The 22,039-nt window shown below is 42.7% G+C and overlaps 1 protein-coding gene across 6 annotated transcripts in view; it reads right to left on the bottom strand.

Moving 5' to 3' along the window:
* The window catches only part of NADSYN1 (NAD synthetase 1), a 45,926-nt gene extending 25,342 nt beyond the window's left edge, over positions 1–20,584 (bottom strand). For 4 of the 6 annotated variants that reach the window (XM_048484779.1, XM_048484778.1, XM_048484780.1 and 1 more), the window contains exons 1-9: positions 20,254–20,584; positions 15,944–16,004; positions 15,344–15,460; positions 13,855–13,908; positions 12,691–12,780; positions 11,538–11,589; positions 7,986–8,074; positions 5,716–5,833; positions 3,578–3,709 (exon numbers count right to left, since the gene is read on the bottom strand). In XM_048484779.1, coding sequence (XP_048340736.1) covers positions 3,578–3,709; positions 5,716–5,833; positions 7,986–8,074; positions 11,538–11,589; positions 12,691–12,780; positions 13,855–13,908; positions 15,344–15,460; positions 15,944–16,004; positions 20,254–20,338 — 798 coding nt within the window. In that variant the 5' untranslated portion in view covers positions 20,339–20,584. Of the gene's footprint in view, positions 1–3,577; positions 3,710–5,715; positions 5,834–7,985; positions 8,075–11,537; positions 11,590–12,690; positions 12,781–13,854; positions 13,909–15,343; positions 15,478–15,943; positions 16,005–18,127; positions 18,250–20,253 lie in introns of those variants that run through there. The other 2 variants (XM_048484782.1, XM_048484781.1) reach the window with 2 other exon arrangements.
* Between the last annotated feature and the right edge of the window lie 1,455 nt (positions 20,585–22,039).

Below are 22,039 nucleotides of genomic sequence, written 5' to 3'. Positions count from 1 at the left end.
CCAAAAAGCGGATCCTTGCAGGGGACACCACTCCCGACATCTCTCCATTGTGAGAACTTCCCATTTACACCCACTCTTTGTTTCCTGTTTCCTCAATCAGTTTTTAATCCATAGGAGGACTTCCCCTCTTATCTCTTCTGCTCATTGCTGAGGTTTTTCTCAACAGTCTCAGGTGAGGAACTTTGTCCAAAAGCACTTTTGGAAATCCAAGTAGACAATGTCCACCGGTTCACCCCTGTCCACATGCCTGTTTACACCCCTCAAAGAACTCTAGTAAGTTTGTAAGACAGGATTTGCCTCTGCAAAAGCCATGCTGACTCTTTCTCAGCAGGTCTTGCTTTTCTATATGTTTTATAATTTTATCTTTAATGATAGATTCTACTAATTTACCAGGAACAGATGTCAAACCCCAAGACTGGCCTGTAATTTCCCAGGTCCCCCCTAGATCCCCTTTCTTAAAGATTGGTGTGACATTATGGCCATCTCTCCAGCCTCTGTGAGGGATGGAGCCTGATTTCAGTGGGATAAGTTGCATATTAAAGTGAGAAGATCAGCAATTTCATGCTTGAGCTCTTTTAAGAACTCTTAGGTGATACAATGCAATCTGGGCCAGGGGATTTGGTAACATTTAGTTTATCAATGGCTGCCAGAACTTCTTTTCTTCCTTGTCTACCACTATCTTCTCCGGCTTAGTTCCTCGGATTAGCCTCCCTAAGAAGCTTGGTTCAGGTGCAGGAATGTTCCTCACCTCCCTCCTTTAGGTGAAGACAGATGCAAAGAATTCATTCAGCTTTTCTCTGCAATCTCACAAATGCCATCTTTTAGCATACCCCTTTGTTCCCTTTGTCATCCTAACTTGGGCCTACCGCTTCCCTTGCTGGCTTCCCTGCTTTTGATGTAACTTGAAGAACTGTTTGTTGCTGAGTCTTGATACCGTTCGCATGGCCATGCGTTCCTCATAATCCTTTTTTTTGCCTCCCTTACAGCTAACTTGCTTCTCTTTTTGCCAACATTTATGTCTCCTCTCTCATATTCTTCTTCATCAGGCCAAACTGGACTTCCATTTTCTAAAGACATTTTCTTTTTTTTTCTGATAATTTCCTCAACCTCTCTTGTTAACCATGGTGGCTTTCTTTTGGACTAGGTGCTGCCTTTTCTAACCTGTGGAGACACATTCCAGCTGAGCTTTTATTACTGTGTTTTTAAATAACCTCCAAGCATCCTGGACAGTTTTGACTCTCTTTGATTTTCCCTTTTCAGCTTCCTGCTAAAGCACTATCCCCCCCTCATCTTTGAGAAATTTCCCTTTCTGAGAGGCTGAGATGTAACTACATTAGTAGTTGCCACTTGTTCGCATGCTGAGATAACCTGAATTCTGACCAGCATTGTGGTCGCTATTCCCTCATCGGCTCAACAACACTGACTTCCTGCACCAGGTCCTGGGTCCCATAGAATTAGGATCTAGGATCACCTCTCCCTGGATTTGGTTCCACAACCATCTTGCTCTAAGCCACAGTCATTTAGTACATATCCAGGGAATGCTCTGTCCTTACTACTTGACCTGAACATGCATTTCTTCTCCAGTTTATATGGGATAGTTAAAATCACCCATTACCACTTCACATTTTTTTGTTTTTTTGTTGGCCTCTCTAATTTCTTTTCCATCTCAGAATCCTCTTGTGCACTTTGGTCAGGGGACTGCATAATAATATATTCCTAATATTAAACTGTCCCTTTCACACCTGGTGCTGTGATATCCACAGTGATTCTGTAGGGGAGACCAGCTCCCCTTGCATTGTCTATTTTATGTGATAACTATGCTCTCTTTGATGTAAAGGGCAACTCCACCCCAATGCGCCCTGTCCTATCCTTTCCTATAGAGCCTGTAGCCTGGGTACTAACAGCATCCCACTGGGTTCTCCCTATTCCACCATGTCTCTGTAATGCCCACTATATCAAAGTCCTCCTTCAAAGAGCTCTGGCCTCTAGCTCCCCATTTTAGGTCGAATGCTTCTACTCATATTAGCATAGAGACACCTGTATACCCTGTCTCTGTGTCCTTAACCCTGGGATTTATGTGTTTCTTTACCCTCAAGTCTTTTGTAGACACTATCCCTTGTCACATGCACATTGCTATGTTCCTCGCTTGTATGTGGTTGATTTAGAAAAACCTCCTCTCTCTGACTGCATCCCCATAGATACTGTATCTCCGAACCGAAGTCACCTCAAGTCTCCTGTCGGCTTTCCCCAGTGATCAGTTTAAAAGCTGTTCTGCCACCTTAATGTTGAGCGCCAAGCAGTCTGGTTCCTCTTTGGTTAAGATGAAGCCCACGTCCCGTTTGTACAGGCCTACCTTGTCCCAAAAGGTTCCCCAGTTCCCTGACAACTCCTGAAACCCTCTGCCTTACACCACCTTCTCATCCAAGTAGCATTGGAGACCCTTAGTATCTCCCAGCTTGCCTAGCTTCTCAGCCCTCTTCAAGGCGCAAGTGGAACTGGAGTAGGCATTTCTGAGAATGCCAAACCTTTGGGAGGTCCTGAACTTCAAACCTGTTTCCCTAGCAGCCTCAGAATTTTGCTTCCAGGAACCTCCCGAAGGCTACATTTCCCAATGTCGTTGGTGCCAATGTGGGGACTACCACAACTGCTGACTCCACCCCTGTAGCACTGTCTAAAAGCCTATCTAGGACGTAGCGTGACATCCATGCAACCTTCGCACTAGGCAGGTACAGTCACCATGCTGTGTCATCAGCCTCTCACAAACCCAACTCTCTACATTTCTAATAGATCGAATCACTGCCACTACAAGGTGAGCCCCCCCCACCTCCCCGAGGGGTCTCCCCTCAGTGCTAGAGGGATAGTTGATCACCAGTTAAGGGAAGGCGGGATCCCATCTAAGGGACTCATCTTTCCCCACCTCAGACTGGCACCCTCCATCCCCAAGGCCTTCATTCTCCATGACATCTGAAGAGATGTCACCTTGGGAGTGGGACCCGGCTGTTAGGTCCCTGAAAGCCTCGTCTGTCACCCTCTCTGCCTCTTTCAGCTTCTCCAGGTCTGCCACCTTGGCTTCAAGAGAACGCACACGTTCCTTGGAGTGCCAGGGAGCTCATTGCAGGCGAGGGGGGCACACCCTTTGAAGCTTCTGTCCTAGTGGCAGATAGTCATACATGTGACACTCAGTGACACTTTTTGCTAAGATTTGTTTCTATCATCAGTGATGTTATTTCGAGTGTATTTTTAACATGAAAGTAGACTACCTAATCCGTCACATTTTTATCCTGTCCTTTGAGGAGCTCAGGGCAGAGTGCCCCAGTTCCCTTCCCCATTCCATCCTCACATCAACAGCAAGATGTAGACTGGGCTGAGAGACAGAAACTGGTTCAAAGTCATTCAATGAGCTTCATGATTGAGCAGGGATTCACCAGGCAAAATCCAGCAACAGCTACTCTACCACCCTGACTCTCACTGATGCCCACAAGATAAAGTTTCCATTATACACCAGAACTAATAAGTAAGCATGTTCTTTCAAGAATATCTATTACTCTCAAATATAATACCCATTTCTATCCATTACCACATCATCCAAGGAGAACTGGAGTCCTTGAGCAACAGTGGCGCCATTCATACAGATCATGGCACAACCATCGTAATACAGACGATCACCATCACAGCCTTTCTGGTTAGCCAGGATATATATCCCGCCATTCTATAAAACAATATCAAACATACATCAATGTACATGTATTGCAAATTTCATAATATCAATCTTTTGCCATTTTATTGTAAGACAGCTGCCTTTTGACCAAGAGTGAAACAACATGGCAAACTGTAAATAGATCTTGAAAATACAATTCTTGAAACCTACTAATATGCTTAGTAGCAGCAAGCTCAACAGCTCTTCACTAAGGCTCATTCTGCACATGCAGAATAATGCACTTTCAAACTGCTTTCAGTGCTCTTTGAAACTGTGCGGAATAGCAAAATCCACTTTCAAACAGTTGTAAAAGTGGTTTGAAAACGCATTATTTTGTGTGTGCGGAAGGGGGCTAAGTGTTTTGTGTCACATATATATTGTGGAATACAGTTCTTAGCAAGGTCTTTAAGCCATCCAGACTTCATGTTTCCCCCCTCTACTCAAGGACTTATGAATATATACATTAATGAAACATAAGTATGGAACAAAGCGAAAGGCTTTGGACTAAAGAAGAATGTCAGATATGCAGGAATAAAATGGTATAAAATGTTTTTAGATGGTACATAACACTTAAATATATAGCCAAAGTAGATAAAAATTATAATGCAAAATGCTAGAAATGCCAAAATACCAATGCTACTTTTTATCATATGTGGTGGATGTGTCCAAAAGCAAAAAAATATTGGATTATGATTCATGGTGAGATGCAAAAGATATTGAAAGTAAAGTTTATATTAGATCCTAAATGTATGTTATTAAATATCTTGCCAAATAATATACCAAAAGTATATAATGAATTGTTTAAGAATATGATGACAGCAGCTAGAATTGTATTCGCAACAAGAAGGAAAGCAGACCACCCCACCCCCCCAGACCTTCTGGAATGGATTAACAAGTTAAAAGAATACTCAACAATGGCAAAGTTAACATCATACACAGTGGACCCTCCACAGAGTATGAAAGAAGACTGAAAGCTTTTCTGGATTATACTAATTGAGGACTTGGATAGTTACATAAACTAATGAGTTGCATAATTAGATTGTATAAGGGCTATATTGATAAGGATAGACAATTGAGACTGCATTTTAATTTCTTGAGCCTTAAAAACTGATTGGAATTTAATATGATTTAAAACTGAATGATACAGATGTATGCAAGCTTCACAGTGATTATTATGTTTGACTTTAATTCTATGTTAAAAATAAAATAATAAATAAACATTCCAATTAGCTATCTCACTAATTTTACTTGTGGACAATTAGCCAAAGCTGCACTGCCTACTCCAGCTGGCATTATGAAAGATCTTTCCCACAACTAATTATTTTGTTCTCATACATACAAATCCATATTTTGCCTTCACAGTCTTATCTTGATTACAAAATCACATTAAGTATAATTGTCCACTGATGGGGGGGGGGTTCCACACAGGGACAGTCAGTGTAGTTCCCCTTTTGCTGCTGCTGAGCATATAGCATAGTGATTACAGTCCGTCCACCTGGCAGGTTTCCCCATAATTCCCCACCCTATCCCTGCAGAAGTGGCCATTCTCCCCGCCCCACAAGGGGAAGCTGTCACAGGGTAGGGGAAATGGCAATTATCTGTGGGGAGAGGGGATGGCAGCCATCTAGTCTTTCTTACAATCTTTTCCAAACCTTTGCAAAAAAAGCAGGTTTGGGAATACCAGAGAAAAGTCAGAGAGGACACAAATGCATCTCACCATTTGACATAAGAGCAATATCACATGGCAAAATAAAAAAGCCCATGTGCAAGTGTGAATTGACCCTACGAAAGGCTGGAGAGCACCGTCATTTGCAATATGGTTGGTTTGCTACCTAAGACTCTGAAAGTTGATAATCTGCTAAGGACAAAATTAACCGAAATAAATAGCTGCAGTTCAGTTTTACATACTCCAGTATTAGACTGTGGTATGTAAAAGATAATACTATGAAACTGTACTGTCACCTATGGTCAAAGCACCAAATTAAAAAATGGAAGGCAAAACTCCCCAAAAGATGTACCTTTGTCATTGCAGAGTTTACCAAATCCACTCGCGTATGAGCTTTCCTTAAGACATGATGACTTGCAGAAGAATTGGTGAAGATCTCCACTCCATCAATTCCCATTTCAATATGGGGACTGTAAAATGGGGCAATCAAAAATAACCACTGACATCAATGAGACTTAACCCAGGGGGTGCAACTTGCTGTGTGGTTGAAATAAAAACTGCATTTATTATTTATTTATTTATTTGTTATATTTCTATATCGCCCTCCCCCGAAGGGCTCAGGGCAGTAAACAAAACAGAAATAGAGCACATAGATCAAAAGCTAAAATCCATTAAGTATTAATTAATTTTGGCTCTATATAAAATAACCCCATCCCATTTGCTATCCATTCAGAATTAAAATGGAGAGGGAATTTTGGATCCTTCAGCACTACCTACGTAGCGAGAGCAGCTTCACAGAATGAAACCTCTACCTGGCACAGGTTGCCAGCCTTTTTGGTACAGTCACCAAAAGTCATCCCAAGTTTGTGACAGTGGCACTGTATTCACAACAGCAAATGTTGCCCCATATGCCTCAATGCAGGTTGATTACATACCAGTCAGATACAAGGTTCCCAAAACAATGTACAAGAATAATCAGTAAGCTAGTCAACAGAACCTAACAACATAATCAACAGAACCTAACAACATGAACCAACAGCAGCTTTGCCCACAATGCACAGTAAAAGGCAAGCTTAGGCGACTCAAGCAAGAATGTAATCCTGCTTCTGTGACATAGGCCCATGAATCCGTCTTGCTCCTGCAATGATGTACAATAAACATCTCCTCCAAGTCCCATTTCTAGCTTCAGTCCTGCAAGTTGGCAATTCGCCTATATTATCTAACACTTTCTTGCCAGGTTTACATCCCGATCACAATTCAGAAAAAATAAACCATAACTAAGTCTTACTAAAAGCCATAGAATAAGATTTGAACCAAATTCTTGCTGAAGTGGTAAACCACTTCGCACTGCAGATATTGTCTCCTTTGATCAAATGTTCCATTGGGGGCAAGGGGAACATGCTGCTTTCCATGTGTAAGGTTATTTTTATTATGATGGACCATTCAGTAATGTGATCTCTGTCCCTTGGGCCATTTCTGCACAGCGGCAGGAAACAGCTCTCCACCAGCATAATTCATGCCAGTGGATGCATGAGACCATTTGCATGGTCTCATGCGGGCAGCGGCAAGGCTACTGAGACCCGCAGAGCCCACAGGTCGCCCCGTTCACCTACCTCTCCTCCCTGTGCAGCTCTGGACGGCTGGAGGGACATGCCCACGCTGCCCTCTGGAGGTCGGAGGGCAGTGTGAGCGTGTCCCTCCAGCTGTCCGGAGCTGTGCAGGGAGGAGAGGTAGATGAACAGGAAACTTGAGGGGTCAAAAGAGTCCCCTTCACGCTGGTGCACTTTGCACCACGCCAGCAGGAAGTCGCTGCTTTTGAAAAACCTCACTCAGAGAGCAAGTCTTTATGCCACTTGGGTGGGCGAGCGCGGTGTTTTTACCGTCTCTAGGACGCTGTTTTCCACCCGCGCAGAAACATCCCCCCAGTGTGAAGTGGTACAAGCTCTGGCCTAGGTTTACCACCTGAGTGAAAATTTTGCTGTAACTGCAACATTTATTGGATTATGCTTTTAAATTTTAAGCACTCTAGCTTTGGGAGCTGTATCACATGATATCCTCCACCCACAGCTTCTGGATTTCAGGTTCCTCAAGGAAAAAAGATGAAAATCCAGTTGGCTTCTGGCACTATTTTGGAGATCATTGTCAGCAGACTTCTATGGCTATGTAAACTACAACCTCTGGGACTGCCAATGAAAGAGGCTAAACATATTGTGTATAAAACCAGCACAGAGAGTAATCCTAAGCCAGTGGTGGCGAACCTATGGCACTCCAGATGTTCATGGACTACAATTCCCATCAGGTTCGCCACCATGGTCCTAAGCACTTTTATTCAACATCCTAGTCAGGTTTATCCAATGGAGCTAATTCACAGGAAAGTGTTCTTAGGATTGCACTGATAATCAACTTAAAGGGCTTCCTTGAACACAGAAGTACCAAGAGTGAAAAGTTCTCAAAATAATATACATAATCTTGTCTACATTCTGCCATGGTACTAATTATATAGACATGCTCTCTGTAACATTATTCTACAGTTTTAAAAATCAGTGTTTACAGCATGATCAGTTTCGGGAGGTTCTGAATCACTTTCACAAATGTGTTCGTGTTAATTCAGCCCTTTCTTACCTGTTTGGTGTCCACAGTTCTTCACAGATTTCACTTCCTATGCAAGTATCTATTGTTGCCAGTACTGCATCTCCAAATGGAACAGTTTCCTGACACAAGACAGTATGAATAACTCAGTAATCTATAATCCAGTGACAAAAAAATACTGATCAACAGAAATAAGGATACTTCATGAAAAGTATGATCAACAAGTGTAATACAGGCAAAGATCCCTTTTGAACTATTACAGGCAGCTAAAAATGTCCTTATAACCTATCTATCTAATACAACGGCACAGTTAAAGCACATCCTGTGGCTCCAGTTAGTACTGACTACAATTATTCCTTAACATTATCAGCTGCCTTTTTAGATCAGACCAATAAGCTTCAAACTGAGGAGAAGTTAGGACACAACTCGACATTAGGCCTATGAAAGTCCAAGATAAGTGTCAAACAGGCGATGGTCCACAACCTCTTTGCTAGAATAATCACATAGAGTTAGATCTAAATGCTCTGTTTTGCTAAGGGTAGAGTTTCTCTTTTTCTGACACAAGGAGTCCACTGAAAGAGTCATGCTCCTTTAAAGGAAGACTCATTGTAACCTTCTATGCGATCTGTGGCTCACATTTTCAGGTGTTAATAATTAACTAACTACTGACCGCTGGCCTTTCTGAAGCATGTCGTTCATTTGAAATCTAAACAACACATTTTCTGCCTTCATGATGGCACCCAAAGCAGTGCACTAAACCACAAACACAAAACATTTTACAACCTAACGTCACAGTCATAACTGACATAAACTGACACAGCCTATTTGTGATGGATTGCACATATAAATAAGGTTTGGAAGTATAGCCAAAAGCAAAGTGCAGTCACAGAGTACAAGGGGAAAAAAACGTCATAGGAACTGAACAGCACTGTAATTGAGTAAGTTGGGATTTCCACATATTAACATCAAGTCTCTTAGCTGTGTGTGAAAATCTACCCTGAGAGCATTTCAGTCAGAGAGTGAATTTGATCTGAAAAATGGTATGTTTCAGCATATGCTGGGAGCAGTAACACACAGACAAAATAACAGGAAGTTTGTTTATTGATCAAGCAGAGGTGTGATGGTAGAGAGAGACTTTCCACAGTGACCATAAATAAAGAGGGAGGGGAATAGATCTTCTGGAAGATAGACGAATACATTCTAAGCCAGTTACAAAAGGAATTATGCTCAAAGGAGGATTCCCTGTCTGGTGTATTAGTGATTTACTGAAGTTACCCCACAAGGGAGATTTCTGTAGAGCAGGTGTCTAACAGTGGAGAGGCTATGGGTACTGAAAGGGTACCAGCCTGTTAGAATCAAGAGTCTTTTTGAATTCATAAGTCAATAACATATAACCGTAACTCAAGACAAAACCATACTTTTAGAAGAAATATAACATTTAAGAAACTGAGAAACGTAGAAAGCTTGATCAAATCCTATGCCTGTGACAGAAACCTAAGATTGTACATGATTTACTCCTGCCTGATTTCCATCTGCTGAGTTCCTTCACAAGTCCAACTTTGTTCAATACATTTTCATTTTAATTGGTTTGAACCTGCCTCAGTTCTCCAGTGCCATTTTAAAGAGGATTTATTTGAAAAGAAAAAGGCATTCTACACCTTAAGATGGGACAGTATTAGAACTATGGCCTGAAACCATCACACACTATCAGAAAAGCTGCTCAGTCACAAGGAACACCAAAGGCAAAAGACAGGAAAATCTGCCTCACAGGGATAAAATGTGTAGAGTAGTAGTGAGGTGGTCACACTAGTCAAAATAGACAAGAGATATCATCCAAAAAATGTGGAGGAAAATAAGCTTCAACAATAATTACTCAGTATATAACATCTGCTGAAAGTACCATATTTTGACTAAGTGAAAAGCCAGCAGAGAAAGAGCCAGATGTGCTTCCACAGGCAAAATGTTCCACTGTGAGAATCACCACAGAGAAGGTGCAGCCATATCCCTTGCAGTTAAGAAATGGGGCATGTTTTCCATGCAGATGTTAAAAAGTAGCAATATAGACATGGATACCCACCAAAGTCAAGAATGACATCATTGTCTATGACATATTTACCACAGTTATAGTGTTGTCACTGAACGGGGATGAGGCATTCCAATCCTTGTGTGCAAGATGGAAAAGTCAACAGAGAAGAGCCAGTACAGTGAAATGGTTCAAATGTTGGACTAGGGAGATCCAGGTACAAACCACCATTCTGCCCTAAAGCTGACTGGACAACCTTAGAGTAATAACACTATCTCAGCCTGACTTACTACTCAATTCAGTGAAGATAAAAGGAGGGTGTAATTGTACACCATCCTGAACTCCTTAAATAAATAAACTGGTTGAATGGAAGTCAAGTCAAATATGCATTAAGTTGTATCAAATGAAATCAAATAAGAATTAAGCAACCTACAGTACGATCATATGAATAATTATTCCAGTCTAAGGTACATAAAGGCCAATTACGCACAGCAAGGTTCCATGACTTCAAAGAGAACTGGCCGAGGAGTCTTCATTTCAGGGCATATTCGGTATTATTACCCACCGTCCTGCTTACAGCAGGGCAGGCACTACCCATCAGATGGCTTTTTGCTTGCATCCAGGAGTAGGGGCGATGTTTTGCGGATTCTCCACCACGCATGCATGCTTTAATTTATAATATCTTTAATCTTATCAATAGATTGATATATCAATCTACCAATAGATCACTGTATCAACATAAAAAAGACTTAACTAGTAAAGAAAAGTCTTAAATGTAGCATCTGTGCACTTTGCCTGAACACTGATTGTCTTTTATGGTGGGAAGTGAAAGGGGAGTAATGGCAGCGGGCAAATTGCAAAACCACAAAAGGACAATGTGAACTGCCATTTGCTAAGCTCCCCAGGTTCGTGATCGCCTATCTCCCAATGTGCTGTAAACCCAAGCATCAAGACTAACAGGCTTTTCCCGGTTTGGTCTGGAATCACTAATGGCTTGCGAAGTAAACTACAAGGCTGGAGAAATCCCAGTTTGTTGATCAAATCAGGTGTGATCTGATCAACTAGTCTTACATTTTCAATAGTGTATGGTTATTTAATTTTTTTAAAATCTGAAGATCTAAAAATATGCAGGAGCAGGGAGGCCATGGGCAATAAAAATGATATGGAAGGACAAGAAGCAGGAAGTAGTTGGCAACAGGGAGGAGAGTGGGTGGAGAGTATGTAAAACAGATCGAAAAAGTGGGGGGGGGGGGCTAAGACTAGGTGGGTTGGGTGCGGAAGGGAAGACTGTGCCCACTGGAAAAGGCAGTGAAGCAAAAGAAAAATCATGCTATAAGTGGATTTGCTTGCTGCAGAGAGAGTGGAAAGTGAAAGAGGGGCTGGAGGAAATATGTCTGTACAAGAAATCTTGCCATGGTGGACATTCGCCTCCACCATGCAGCAAACACCTTGTGCGTCATCAGCCCAAGATACATGGTTGATGTCTTATTGAAGTCATCTGCATATACTTTTATTGCTGAAACTAAAACATACTAATATAGGGGCAGGGGGAGACACCTTACCTGATTTGTTATTTCTTGAATCATCCTAGGAAGAAAATAGTCTTCCACCTGCCTAGAAAGCAAATTATGCTACAAATGAGAACTAAAAAAAAACATTTTATATTAAATGTTAATACATTGCCATGAATCTTCAGTGAGTATCCAACATATAATGAGTTAATGTTGTTCCTTTCGCAAACTAGCCAAACAATACAATGGTAGCAAGGGTTTAGCAATGGCCTGTTTCACCTTGTGGTTCATTCAGCTCACTCACACGTCACACACAGTTAGGCTAGTCAAGCTTCTCTACATGCAAGGACTACTTGAGCAGGAAGATCCACTGATAATGGACAGCAGAACCCCATCCTGGCCTATCCTTGGCTCTTTCTTTATAGGACTAATGATGTTATAGGACTAATGATGTCACCATATCATGGGCCCTCTCTGCCTTCTCCTTGTTTTTTACCTTTTCCTTCAGTTTCCAAAATGCATGTGCACCCTGTTCTCGCTAAATACCAGATTTTTCTTGTTGCCATCTTTAGTTCTCTTGTCTAGCTTATCAGGCTCCAACCATTTTTGGTTCTTCCTCCCTCCCACTGACCAACATAGTAAGGGGCTTGGTTACACAAACCAACATGGTAAGGGGCTTGGTTACATGCTTATCAGACTTGGGCAATAGTGCTGTGCTCTTGATCTTCAGCCTGCATTTTTGTTTTCACACATTCTTGAAAGCATTCTCTATTTCTGAATTTAAGAAATTATAAAGACTTCAGAAATGATCAATCCTAACATTATTGACTACACGGGAAATGTTACGCTAAAGTGGATGAATACACAGCATATTTCAGGGACTGTTACAGCTTACAGGCTTGGTTTCTGCCTATCCCAGCAGAATTATAGGCAGGCATGTAATCTACCAGCAACTAGTGTTGCACCACCAATCTATACACTATAACCCATGTCTAATACAATTCTCATCATCCTGAGGGCAACAGGTATAAGTCGCATGAACTTCTATGCATACTAATGCAAGATTTTTAATCTGCACATACTTCTAAAGAACCTCTGTGAGAGAGATCAAACATCACCTGATTATCACCTGAACAGAAATCAGGTGACCTGATTATCACCTGAAAAAGAAATCACAGGATAAAGTGTGAAGTACACATCTTACCGTGGTCTGTTCCAAGGAGTGAACCATCGCATTTCCCTGTAGTTTCCTGTATTTGCCAAAGCCATCTTTGGTCTTATCAGAAGAATTTTCCTTGCATGAAAAAAATTAATAAAGCCACATGACTGTTTGAAGTACATGAAAAATAATAAAACCACATGACTGCTTGAAATGCAATAAACTCATAAAATGTACCATCCGACCAAAGTTAAGCACTTTAACGAACAGAGATTTCAACAGAGTGACAGTTACGTATGTGTTAAGCTCTCCCCATAAAAACAATGCAAATTAAATTTACACCAAAATGCCAGCTGGGTTATATTTAGATGAAAGTGGAGTAAAAATTGGTGAAAGGAATAATAGCAATTTTTAATGCAGATGACGCCATATTTCTAGCAGAAAAGAATGAAGATTTGAAATGACTCCTGATCAAGGGTAAAGCAGAAAGTACCAAAGCAGGATTCCACCTAAATATCTAGAAAACAAAAGACTACTGAGGAATTACCAATCAAAAGACAGAACATAACCATTATAAATCAGAAGATTGAGACTGCAAAGGCCAGCTTTGAAGGAACTAGAAAAGTTCCTAAGTATAAGGATGTGCCATTGGCAACCAAGATCAAGATAATAAGCATAAGCATTTTATTGTCATTGTGCACGCACAACGAAATTTAATTCATACTATAGAATTATTGTGTGCGAGTGTGAAAGCTGGACAGGAAGAAAGTGGATTCCTTTGGATTGTGCTGATGGAGGGGAGTTTTGTGCATACTGTGGACTGCTAAAAAAAAAAAAACCAAATCAGTGGCTTCTAGATAGGATCAAGCCTGAACTCTCCCTAGAAGCTGAAATGGCCAAACTGAGGCTATTGTACATTGGTTACGAGATAGCAAGACTTACTGGAAAAGGCAATAACGCTAAGAGAAGTTGAAGGCAGTAGGAAAAGAAGAAGACCCAACACGAGATGGACTGACTAAAAAGGAAGCCATGGCCCTCAGTTTGCAAGACCTGATCAAGGCTGTTAGTGATAGGATCTTTCGGAGGTCATTAATTCAAAAGGTCACCATAAGTCGGAAGCAACTTCAAAGCACTTAAAGTACACCCAAATGCAAGTTAGCAGCTGGAAGTATCCTAAAAGAGTACTTTCAGTGTAGTATAGTTACATACTTGTTCAGGAAGATCACTCTACAATTGTAACGAACATTTCGGTGCATAACAGGCCTGTAGACATTAAAAAACAGTATCACATGTTAAATCCTCTATTCCTGCATAAATTAAGATGGCAAGTCAAGATAATAGATTGTTGTGGTTTTCTGGGCTGTATGGCCGTGGTCTGGTAGATCTTGTTCCTAACATTTCACCTGCATCTGTTACACAGGTTGCACAGACTTCTCTCTCTCATACACCTCTGAAGATGCCAGCCACAGATGCAGGCGAAATGTTAGGAACAAGATCTACCAGACCACGGCCACACAGCCCGGAAAAACCACAACAACCAGTTGAATCCGGCTGTGAAGGCCTTCCACAATACAAGATGATCGAGTTTTCTCATGTACATGCACATGATTCAGCATCTCATCACTTGAAGACTCACAGCAGGATTCACAAACTGACACCACTGCCAAATGTAGTGCTTGACATGAAAACTGTCTTCAGTCTTCAGTCATTTGGTATGATTGTTTCACATATGAAGGTGTTGCAGTTATTTACTGGTAAACAGGATATAAGAATTTAAGTCACAGAATCACTAAGTTTTCTTTCATATTTAAATCTTTAAGGCACTGTGAGTTCCATATAAAATGTAAACCAAACCAAGGCTTATTGTTAAAAGTTACGATAAATCATATGGCATAGGGATGGCTGATGAAGTTGCAAGACATGAAAAGAATACCAAATCTCTGTTCTTTACACTGCAAAGAAAGCAGAGTTTTTCTTGGTCACCCTTCTCTGCCTCCACTCTTCAAATACATAGAGGAAATACCATATCATTGATGCATTCAGGTGTCCCATTTCAAGCTGCTAAAATAGAACTATAATAGAACTACCCTTTGCATGTACATCCATGACAAACTATCTTGTTTATTTACAACAACCAGTCTTTGTAACAAAGCAACTCACAAGGATTTGTGATAAATTAGAGCTATATTGTGTGAATCAACAGAAGATTACTACACCAGGGAAATAAACCTAGAAATACAGCCCAGTTGACAAAGTCATGTCTCCATCTAAACACACAGTATAATGAATGTTCCAGCTGTCACTAAGCCACAGTATAGTACAATATTTCGCTAGCTGAATATTTGGACCGTATTTGATATAGTACTATTTTTATCTTTGCTATGTAGCTTTGGGGTAACCAACAAACAAAACGATGAAACAGTAGATCTCTTAATAAAATGACATTCACTTCAGGGGAGAATGGCTTGAATCCCACCTAGATTTCCACAGGTATAGGGCAGGGAACATTTTAATGATCCTCCCCGAAAGGAGACACCCCCCTTCCCCACTTATTCCTAGGGGGTCCTCCATCCTGCAGGAGCAGTATTTCAGGGTGTGTTTAGGGACACAGGATGGAGAAACTGGTGAAAGTCATCCTCCCCTCCTTGCATCCTCAGTATCTAGACAGGATCTAAGCAGATACACAAGCCACACTTACATGCCAACATCACATATTATGTCCTGAGTCACGGGAGACTCCAGAAGCTTAGCCAAAGCTTGAAATGAATGCAAGAGCGTATCAGACTCAAAGTAATGATCCGAACAGCCATAGCCACTGGGGAAAAAAAGATACTGTAACATGATAAAATCATAGAACAGTTATTATATATTAAGAAGACTCAGAGCTATATTGATATCATGTCCATTTAAAACACTGCACACTTCATATAAACACCATCATGTAGAGTGAATGCATGTCTATATCATATTTATACGCAGCATCAAGCTCTAACTGAAAGCACATTCCTGAGGATTTACGAATTAGATATGAATGTGTTCACTAAATGTGGCAATGTATACAGAAAGTATGCACAGTTTACATAATGTAAGCAATCTCTCTATAGGAAACGTAATGAGAGAAGCACCCTCAGCACCTACACTGATAAAAAATCCTGTTGTCTGTACTAAGATATTGCAATGCAAGATAACAGTTGATAAGTCCGAGACATAAATGTAAGAAAAGTGATTCAGAAGGAATAATATGCAATTTTAGCATTTGAGAAAATGGCTCAATATAAGAAGGTTAACCAATTCTTACCAAATCTCAAGTTCTGGACCCAGCCGATATCTTGCTCCCTTACATTTAGAAAGTTCAACACCTAAAAAATGTTAAGTTATTAGTATAACTTTTCAATGACAAATTAACTTTTGATGAGAAATGATTTGACTGGCCACTCTGTATGCTACTATTCTTATTCAGACTTCTGAATCATATCAGCCATTACCTTCCCTGCAAGAAAAACAGTTGCTATGCGGTGGAGGTGTTGAGTCACTGTCTGATGGCTGTGGTTAAATGGTTAAGAGAACAAACTGAAATTGAATCCTGACAAGATGAAGGTAATGCTGATTAGGAAGCATGATATCTTGGAGGACACTGTACGTCCTATATTTGATGGGGTTCATCTGGCCCTTGCTGACTCATTTGAAAGTCTAGGGATTATACTGACCCAATATTACTGCTGGAGAAGCAAGTTAATGCAGCTGCAAAAACACTTTCTTCCAACTTAGTGTAGCCCAGAAGATAGCTGCCTCCCTTGACTCTGATGATCCAGCCGCCTGGATCTATGTCACTGTAAGATCCAGACTTAGACTATTGTAATGCATTCTACATAGGTCTGCCCTGGAAGTCAGCTCAGAGACTCCAGTTAGTACAGAATACCATGAATATTAACACCCATTCTGCAGTCATTCCATTGGCTGCCCATCAGTTACTGGATTCAATCCAAGGTACTGGCTATCCCATACAAAACCTACATGGCCTTTAACCCACTCCTCCTACACTCTGTCATGGCCGTTTTGCTCATGAAAGCAGAGCTTTCTGTGTAAGTCTCTCTGCAAATGGACAAGATAAACATACAGATGTCAGTAAAACACACACACCCCACTTTTGTCATTTGCAAACTATATAAAATCAAATTGTTCAACAGGGAATTTCTAAGAAGGTAATCATGGCATATTATAACACAATAGTTCAGGTTAATAAAGGGATTTGAACTGTAGGCTATACTGAGGCATATAAAATATATTTATCAGTTGCTGTATGTACTATTTTTCTCAAATTACATTGTTTTCTACTTATATAATATTATTTTCTGCATTGCATATCATGTCTAATATCCATGCTTCATTTCAGACAGCTATAATTCCAATCCTATTACATTGCTTATTTGATCTTCATTTTATTGATTGCATTGACTTACAATGTGTTATCCACTTAAAACAAAATAGCACTTGGCATGGTGGAGATGGGGAGAGAGAAAACAGGTTTTTGAGAATGTCATCTTTTCAAAATAGCAAGTTCCTGGACCCTATGCCTTCAGAGAGATGCTTGAAAATATGTGACTTTGTCTTCTAAAACTGAAACCATAAAAGGAAGAATGGAAGCTCAGTAAGATCCCAGTAGATGTCTCCTTCTCCCTTCTATTGTAGAGGTTATGGGGAAGACATTATACAATATTGCCTCTGTTTAAAAGATAGGTCTCTCCATCTTAAGGACACATAACACAGTGTCACAGATGTGGCCATGCATATAGGAGAACAGTGGGTGGACTTGACTAAAAAGAGCATGGACAGAGACAGAGCTGGTTTTGTCTCTCAGCTAAACATGCCAAAAGGGAGTTTAGCCCCAGAATTGAATAGCCTTGGATAGGAGCAAGAAACAAAGAAAAAATACAATTATATGACTTTGTGTAAAATAAAAGGTATCTAACTCATAACAATAGATGTTATGCATTAAGGCCCAGGCTCAAAAGTGTCTGAAAATGGCAAGGAAGTCCACTTTCACAGAAGTTATAGTTCAGAGTATTGGTTGATGGCCAAAATTATTCCTATGTATGAGAAACTCATAATCACTTTTTAAAAACAGATTTAACTAAGAAAAAACTAACAAGAATACACTAACATTTTGATATATTATATATTTTATATTTCTATGGTGTTTGAAGTTGCAAGATAATTAGTTAGCCAAAAATGTGCACTATTATCAAATAGGTTACCTAGCTTTTATTTGAAGACAATTTCAAAAACCTACAAATACAGGTGGTGAACTGATTGGGAATTTCTTGTTAGGAAGGGATCTGTGTTTATGACCTGATCATCTTTGGGTAAGACACTTTTATGGACTCACACAATTGCTCTCCTTTATCTACACAACAGTGCTAGATGACATAATTTTTGTTTGGTCAGTGTCCGGGAGCGGCGAGCCCCCCCCTCCCGGACTTACCGCCGCCGCTGGCCACGGACTCGATGGCCGCCTCGCCGCCACGCCCGACGCCATCCCAGCGGCTGGATTGGGCGGCCGAGGGCTTCGGGCGGCGGCAGACCGCCAGGGCGGGAGAGCTCCTCCGCGGCGGGCGCTGGACGCCCGGCGGGCTCCGCCCGCCCGCCTGGCCAAGCCTGCCCATGCGCGGCCAGTCCTGGCTCGGGAGGGGGAGGCAGCCACCGGGACGGCCGGACGGGCTCGCCGCGAATTTAGGGAGCGACGCCCCGCAGCGCTTCGGCGCTGCCGCCGAGGGACTTGCTGGCCGGCCGCTCCCCAGGAGGGAGCCTCGCGGGACTTTCGCGGCTCGGCCCACCGACTGCGCCGGCGATGCGGCCCTCCCGGGCTCGTCCGGCATGACAGGGCGGGCCCGGAGGTCTGGAGGAAGGCAGAGCCGGCAAGGAGAGGGCCCTTTAAGGAGTGTGGGAGGCGGCGAGGGGATAAAAGGGGAAGAACAGCAGCAGACCGGTGCCCGCATTCTCCACCACTTTGTCAGGGTCCCCCTCCAGAGTACCGCGGGGGAGCCCTGATGCCTTCCCTCCAAACCCTACCCGGGGTTCTTGTTCCCGGCCTCACCCCTGTTCTAGGGAGGGGTGGTCAAACAGTGGGGCCTAAACCCCCTCAGGGCCCGCCTGGCCTCCACACAGTTCCCCTGGGAGAGCCTGTTCCTCCCACAGGACTCCCCTTTGTTTCCCCGAGGGAGCTTGTTTGCTCCACAAGTCTCCCTGTCACAGAACTGGGGCCTGTCTTCCACAGGCCTCCCCCACTCCCCTCCTGTCCCTCAGCTGGCCCCTTCCCAACCTTTCTCCTTTCCGCCTCCAGCCCCTCTCTGCACACCCTTCCTTCTGCCTCCCTGTCCCACAACTCTCCCAGCTGCTGCTGTTCTTCCCTTTTATCCCTCGCCGCCTCCCCACACTCCTTAAAGGGCCTCTCCTCTTGCCGGCTGCTTCCTTCCAGACCTCCGGGCCCGCTTCTGTCATGCCGGGACGAAATTCGGGAGGGCTGCATCGCTGGCGCAGTCGGTGGGCCGAAGCCGCTGAAGTCCCGCGAGGTTCTCCTGGGGAGCGGCCGGCCAGCAAGTCTCTTCGGGCGTAGCCAAGCTATGGCTGCCGCTTCCTCGCCGGGGCGAGCCCGTCCGGCCGTCCCCGGTCGCTGCCTCCCCCTCCGAGCCAGGACTGGCCGCATGGAGGCTTAGGCTGGCGGCGCGGGCCTTGAGCTCCGCCAGAGCGTCCAGCGCCACGCCGCCGGAGGGCTCTCCCCGCTCTGACGGGTCTGTTGCCGTCATCGGCCCTCGTCACTTCCAATCCAGCCGCTGGGATGGCGCTGGCAGGCGAAGGCTATCGAACCGCGGGCTACGGCAGGTAAGTCCGGGAGGGGGGGGCTCGCCGCTCCCGGACAGTCAGTCAGTGTCAAAAAAGCAATATTGTAACTATAAAGGATTAACATGGATGCACAAGTTCTATAATGGGATCACGCTAGACCCACACACAACCCAAGCTTCTGTTCTTACCAGCCATTAAATGATCTGATATAGGAAAGCTAACTAAATGCTTAGGATTTCTTAAGTGCACATCTTTATCTGAATCAGACTTGACCAGAATCATCCAGAACAACCGGTACTTATACTAGTCTACTGTTCTGATTTAAAAGCAATGGAAATGTGAGAAATTCCACCTAGATTATGAATTTTAAAACTCCATTTCTGTTCATTTTTATTGAATCACCTGTGCAAACATCGACATCCCTGGCGCATGTCATATTTGTGATTCTTATTAAAAGGTGTTACGCATAGTAAACGAGTTAAAATACCATGATCCTGAAGGTCACTGAGTGACCGTGAACTAGTTAATCTCTCTAAACTTCATCAGGCTCACAGGAGTTGTGGTGAAGATAAAATGAGGGGCACCTAGGTACAGCGCCCTGAGTCCCCTGAGGATGGGTGCGACAAAAACCTTGTTGGTTTAGCATGACCCTCTTACTGTTTGCAGATGGGGGATCTTCCCTCACCAGCAGGATGTAAAAAGAGGCTCCGAAGGACAATGTAGTACCTGCCTTGTAGCTGCCTTTTAAGCAGTAATCGTTTGGCTTACTTTTTAAAATCCTTTCCAAGTTGCCATCAAAATCTAGCGCCCACTGGTTCAGGGCACAGGTGGCCACCGTCACTGGGCTGCCCATGATGTTTCCTGCCTGCGATTTGGCTTCTTCCCCGCCCAGGGAAGAAATCTGGACCTCTCCTCCAAATTCAGGCGACGACCCACGGGCCAAGAACACCCTCAAGATCCGTCCCTCTGCTTCTGTTTCCCGCCCGCGAGTCCGCCAAAAAGGTCCCTTAGGCGACACTTAAGGGGAAGGATTTACTGAGGGCACTTTCGGAATTCGACCAGGAGACAAGGAAATGTCTCCACTCGAGCTAGTTTTCCATTCCACCTTCCCATGCAAACGATAGAGGGATTTCACCATAGAGATCCCAGGAGATAGAACGCCGTTCTACTTTCCTACCATAGAGATGGAAATCTACGCGACTTCCTGTTTTGTGGGGGGGTGTCTCAGTTTTACGTGCAGTTGGGGGGACGTGCACGTGTGCCTGCGTGCAAGGAATGGAACGCTTGATAGCGCTTGTATTTCATTTCGCACTAGTGGAAGCGCAGGAAGGGGGTTATGGAATTGAATTTGCCTTAGCTAGAACCTGGGGCGTAATGCCAGTGTGTTATTCCGCGTTGCTGTCTCTTGTGCTGAAATATTTGCCTTCAGTTTTAATTGCAAGGTACATCGAGGATGATTCTAAATAAATATCCTAAAGTAAATACATATTGTGGATAAGTTTGATTCAGCCCCCTATATAATTATTAACCATATTGCTCAATTAGTACTACTCACTATGTACGCTGACACACAGTACTACAATACTACCTATTTCAGTTTCTATTTATCATTGATGGATAGGTCCTCAGATAAGCAAATTAGATGTTAGACTTCTGTAGAATAGAGTTGACTTATACTGATGTAGTTGGCATTAGGATGTGCAGGCTCTGATTTCTGTCTTTAGGAAAACAATGTTTTCCCTTTGACATGAGCCTTGAAGAAGAGACTCTGTGCCTCTTGTGCCATAAAACTTTCTAGCTGATAAGGTTTTACTGCTTAGCAAAAATAAAGTTCTGAAGTAGATAACAGTTATTTCTCTGTCTCTTGGCCTTTGTAACTCAAGGGGGCCAACTGTCACTAGCCAAAAAGGCAGAATAACAGAGGGGTCAGAGGGAGACGAATTCATAACAAAAAGCATCCCTGGAATATTTACGTTCCTGTAGCAGAGGACAGAATTTTGGTCTGGAGACTTTAGGTAGGTTGTGCCAGGAGAATTCCAGGAGGGAACAGAAAGAATCAAAATGTGAATGGTTGGATACTGGCAGCTGCCCTTCATCATTACAATCAGTATATGTTTATGTAACTTTCTGTTCAGTGCACAAGTTTTTGTTCCACTTGCGCCAAAAATAGAACAGAGGAAATTTTTGAGTTTTTCCTTGATTGGTCTCTGTTGGAACAAGCTGCACCAGGCTACAAGGACCTTAGGACCATCATCATTACTGCATCAAAAATGATAGTACCATAGAGAAACACTAAACTTGAGAATTAAAAGATAGTCCAGGAGCACAACCAGTTCTAAAAAGAAATAGGAAATGGAAAGGCTTACCTATATGTGTAAATATGTTACCTGTGCTATCTTCAAGGCCAAAGGACCTTCCTTTTTAGCAGGGACACTTCTCATGTAATTTCATTCAGGCAACTGTGCATTCCTTTATTGCATTGCTTACATTTTTGCATACATGCCTGTCTTGCCCACAGGTAGGGGGATATCTAGCTCTCTTTTATGGCATGCTG

Source organism: Sphaerodactylus townsendi, linkage group LG02, assembly GCF_021028975.2.
Source record: "Sphaerodactylus townsendi isolate TG3544 linkage group LG02, MPM_Stown_v2.3, whole genome shotgun sequence".
NCBI classification, from domain to species: Eukaryota; Metazoa; Chordata; class Lepidosauria; order Squamata; family Sphaerodactylidae; genus Sphaerodactylus; species Sphaerodactylus townsendi.
Note: the sequence above shows the minus strand (reverse complement) of the source record. Positions and strands in the feature narration are given on the sequence as shown.